Source organism: Clupea harengus, chromosome 10, assembly GCF_900700415.2.
Source record: "Clupea harengus chromosome 10, Ch_v2.0.2, whole genome shotgun sequence".
Classification (NCBI taxonomy): Eukaryota; Metazoa; Chordata; class Actinopteri; order Clupeiformes; family Clupeidae; genus Clupea; species Clupea harengus.
In genome coordinates this window covers 15,779,306-15,784,254 of record NC_045161.1, presented here as the reverse complement: position 1 = coordinate 15,784,254, position 4,949 = coordinate 15,779,306, and the positions used below count along the sequence as shown (strand labels likewise).

The following is a 4,949-nucleotide window of genomic DNA, read 5'->3' as shown; positions in this document are numbered from 1 at the left end:
ATTATTCCACATTTAAGATGAAGTGGGTTTAATTCGTGCCTAGTTGAGGCGCTGATTGCTTAAAGACATCGGGTGTAATATCACATGGCAGAAAATACACATTCTCTACCCCTTCTTTATGTAAGTGCTCTTGAAAGTAATTATCATTGTCCAATTTCAAAGTTGAATCTGCATGCTTTAGGGGACTGATGTGAAACTTCGTATTCGGTTCAATGAAGTATCACCCTAATTTACAGCGCCAGATAAGAGCAAAGTCTGTCATAAAAATCTGAGGCCGCCTGTCTCCTCCCCCTCCCTCCTCTATACTGAATTGCACCTTGGGCAATAGTGCAGAATCGTGAATCTTAACTTCTGCCGGCATATGTTCCTGGCAGATAAGTAAACAATCTGGATGTGAAATGAATTTTTTAATTAATGCAGTAATGCTATTACACCTCGGTGTGCAAATCCCATTCCCTACCCCTGCGACAATAGACAAAAAGTAGAGGCGAATTCCAATCCTCTGTTTGCCATCTCAACCCAAGCTTGTTTCCTTTCAGTGAATCCCATTCTATATTTAAATTATGGCTATGGTTATTTTTTAGGGGGAAAAGTCTCTTCTCTGAAAGTAGCCTAAAAATAAATCAACATGCACCCGCTGTGAGTTAAATGCTCTCAATACTTGAGGAGTTTTGAGAGCTAGAAGTTGGTCTTCTGCGTGGTCCCAGCAAGTTATTACATGTTAAGCTATTCAAATGCAGTTTGATGGTAATAATGCGATTTGTTTGTTTCCTTTATATTTCCTTTAGAGAATGTATAAAAGGTACAATAGAGGAAGATGTTGAGGGCTGCTCCCAAATTTGTCATGGAATTTGTAATAGTTAAATACGCACTTTCATTCAATTTTGATGATGCAACATCAGAGAAACATTCAATTAATACTGCTGCAAAACTTAACGCAACAATATCAGTCGTTTTAATAATTACATCGCCATTAAAGTAAAAGTGAAGCCACTATGTGGTAATACAATTTATGAAATACACTTGGAGACAGAATGTCAGTGGTTCTAGGTTACACGGGTCTGGAGTGAATGGTAGAGATCAGGAGAAAAAAACCCACAACTGCTGGAGCTGCAAAACAGGTCGGGCAAGCGCAATCCCCTGGGGGAGACTCTCACACATCTCAACATCAAAGAGTGCGATCAGTTCATTTTAGTGTCACTATTATTCAAAGAGGGTACTTACACACCTGAATGCAGTAAACCTGTTTTAGGATATGGCGCCATAGTCCAAACATGTTACTGTTCAAAAGAGGGGAAAATAAATTGCAGACACACGTGTCATCCTGGTATAATAGAATGAAAATGATTCAGTCTCTGTATCCACACTGTATTAGGAAATAGTTCTGAACAGGCTGTGGAAGTGTTTTAGGTGTTGTTTCAGTATATATTGTGCCTGCGGTATTCAGTTATGAACTACTACTATATCCAGTTTAAATAGGGTTAAATATGGGTTGCCTCTTAACACAGTAATGTGCAACACAGGTAGAATTGACAGCGCATGTCAGGCTGTATTAAACCCTTCAGGTAGGCCTCTGCCTTGTCCTAATACAACTTGTTAGTGTCTATTATGCTATTTCGCATCTTCTGCATACATAAAACTAAAGGCCCACTCAGGCACTGAATAATACCATACGCAGTATTACGCACTCAATTACCAGCTGCATTAGAATCTGTTTTCACTGTTTGAAGCTGCCCACGTTGTCTTACTCCATAATTATTCATTTTCACGAAGCGTTTTGTGATGCTAAACGGCGTGGCTGGCTAAGCTACTCCAACCACCCCCACTCCAAACTGATTTCCATCCCATTGTGGCTCACACTCTAAATTTCAATTGATTGTTGTTGTTTGGGGGGCCTCTGTTTGCATACGGCTCCCTGTACATTACTTGTTTTGCCATTTAATTCTGACACTGGTCCCTCAAGAGAAATCCTGGAAGCCACGCGTTGTCAACACTTATCTCACATCTATTGAAGGAGAGCAGATGGGCACTCGGCACACTCTGATGAATCACTGCATCCGTTTTAGGCAACGGCGCTTGCTTGGGATGGTTAGACTACAGATAATAATGACACAGTTTAAGCGTAATGCTTTCTTGTTCAATTTGGAGGGCCCTCTTTATTGTCAATAAATGAGCTGGTTTTAATGAAAATATTTTTAAATAGATAGGTCCAAAATTAAGCTTTGTTGAAATGACAGCTCTAACATTTAGATTGCTTAGGATGAAACTGTTTCTGGCCTGTAAACAAGTGACATTTTTTAATTGTGTTAAAATGGAAGGCAGAGAAATTTTGATGCAAGTGAAGGTTATAATATCTAGATATTAATGTGTTGTTATTTCACTACATTTCTTCCGTTGTTTTATAATACCGACTTTACGATACCAAACCTAACAAATATAGAGTATGGTATTTCTAAATTACCAAAACACTGCCTGAAATGTAGTCACAACCATTCTTTTCTATTCTTTTGAAGACAGATTGTCTTTATTCAAAATGTCTTTGCTCGGCAAATGAACAAAGAAACGAGGTATCCCCTTCTAGATACATTTCCTTTCCATAACAAGACAGGTTTTAAATTACCATCTCAGATTAAAAATACAACATTAACTGCTTAACTTCATAACTGAAGCACTTTTTTCAAATAAAATGAACGTGTGACTATTAGCACTGAACCACAGGAAAATGCAAAAATGCAAAATATTGAATAAGATTTTTTTTCATTTGATATTTTAAATAGACTGTCTAATTTTATGTGCCAGTTTGATAAATATAAACAATATAACCCGTATATTCATTCAACTCAAAGGTCCTAATTTTGACCCTAACCATATCATCTGAGTGCCAAAAAACCAAGACATTATACAGGAAACAAGTAGGCTAATCGATAATTGTGCAAACCAAAATAGTCTTGAAAATATGATGATCATAATAATATTAATCACTGAACAAAATATTATTATAGCATCAAATGTACATAATAAATAAAGTTAAAGGCATCCATTTCCGGTAGCCATTAATAAACATTATAACATTTACAAGTCTTACAGTTCACAGGGCACCTGCCTTACATCAATTCCCAGTTCCACGCTGAAGTCGTAGGAACGTCTTGTTTGATCTCGTTTAAAGTTATCGCCTGGTTCCTTTGTCAAGTCCTCGGCTTCATGAAATGTTTTTGATCTTTTCTTTAGGGCGCTCGGTCCGTATATACATGCATTGTTGTATTCAAGTTTTCAAAGAGAAGACTGTCTTTTATTATCAGATTACATAGCAGCAGCATGTGCTGATGAGTATGGGTCTATCCCAGTTTTGGTCATACCTGGAAAAAGTATGTAGGCAACGGGAGGTTGTAAACTCGACGCCGACCAGGCTGAACAGTTACAGGGCACCACATACCCAGGGTTTGTGGGCGAAGGGTGGGTGTGGGTGTGCTGGCTTGGGCATCCCAAACTACCAAAAGCGCCGTTCTGGTATCCCAATGAGGACGCATAGGGCAAACCGCCGGTCAACGTGTGGGGCATCTCTGTCATCTTCTGTAGGGCGCTGGAACTGAACTGACTTGGGTCCAGAAATGAGTAAGGTGCCGACGGCGGCAGGAATGCTCTGGCTTTTTCTGAGGCACTCAAAAGAGATTCCGTGGCCGACATAGGAAGTCCTTTCAAGTGATCTGTGTCCCCAAGGTAGGGCAAGGGGAAGACGTACCTGTCCTTTTTAAGCAGGTTCTTGGGCTTGCGTCTAGGTCTGTACTTGTAGTCTGGGTGCTCTTTCATGTGCTGCGCTCGCAGGCGCTTCGCCTCGTCGATGTAGGGTCGCTTCTCTGATTCTGACAGCAGCTTCCACTCCGCGCCAAGTCTTTTACTTATTTCTGAATTATGCATTTTGGGATTGTCTTGTGCCATTTTCCTCCTCTGACCCCGAGACCAAACCATGAAGGCATTCATGGGTCTCTTGATATGATCTGCTGGCTTTGACATTTTACGACTGTCTGTTTATCCTCCTATCAAAACAACGCAGAAAAGTTCTGTAACCACCCAATACAGAAATATATTCACCTGTTTCGCAGACAGACGCTAGACATGCCACTTTTTAAATGCGGAGAAGTGCTGCAAAAAACGTCATCAATGAAATAAGGATCCCACTTGTTCAGATCGTCGGGAAGAAGCAGTGGTTGCGAAGTTGAAAATGTCTTCTTCTTCTGCAAAACGGCGCCGTTCTGTGTCACTCCAGCGCCCACAATCCACCGAGGTGAGAAGGCGAAGTCCCGCGGTCGATGAGGACTGTTTGTGTCTGTATGTTTTTTCTTAGAGGTTTCTCGTCTTGCAAAGCACCTGGCTGGGAAATGAGGAAGAGTGTGTGAATGAGAGCCAAAAGCGGTGAAGTTCAAAGGCTGCGCTGGTTTGGTCTGCACGCAATCTGACATAATCGCAGGGCGTAGACTTGCCAACCTGAGCACCCAATCAGCACAGAGAGACCGACATAATACCTTTACGAAAATATGTATATTACAACACAAACAAAGATTGGGGAGGAAAAGGAGGTTACTCTCCTCCCTCCTAGAATCCATTTACTTTAAGCTGTACAAACACAGACCTTCAACCTTGTTTTGCAATAAAACCTGACTTCTGACGGTGTAAATCTTAGACACCAGTTCAGTCTGGAATGGTAAAAACAATCAAATGCTATGCATGCTGACGTTTTTTTCACACAAATATTCATGTTTTACTGCAAACTTCAAATTTCAAGTTTTATTAAATTATGCTATTCATATGTATGTAATGCTTCATTGTGTACACGTATAATAGTTTTACTAAAAATATAATATTCTATGTTAAGACATGTTTTATTTTAGATTCTGACATGTTTACAGGAAAAAAACAATAGGCTATATGGTGTCAGTTTCGAAATGAAAACG

The 4,949-nt window shown here is 40.0% G+C and overlaps 1 protein-coding gene across 1 annotated transcript; it reads right to left on the bottom strand.

The window, feature by feature from the left end:
• Positions 1 to 2,129: 2,129 nt before the first annotated feature.
• Positions 2,130 to 4,504, bottom strand: sox14 (SRY-box transcription factor 14). The gene has a single exon (XM_031575562.1). It carries the CDS (start codon positions 4,009 to 4,011, stop codon positions 3,301 to 3,303), a length of 711 nt encoding a protein of 236 aa, XP_031431422.1. The 5' UTR covers positions 4,012 to 4,504; the 3' UTR covers positions 2,130 to 3,300.
• Between the last annotated feature and the right edge of the window lie 445 nt (positions 4,505 to 4,949).

Excerpts from the sequence above, each read along its gene's own strand:
- sox14 (XM_031575562.1), bottom strand. The coding sequence starts at position 4,011 with ATGTCAAAGCCAGCAGATCATATCAAGAGACCCATGAATGCCTTCATG.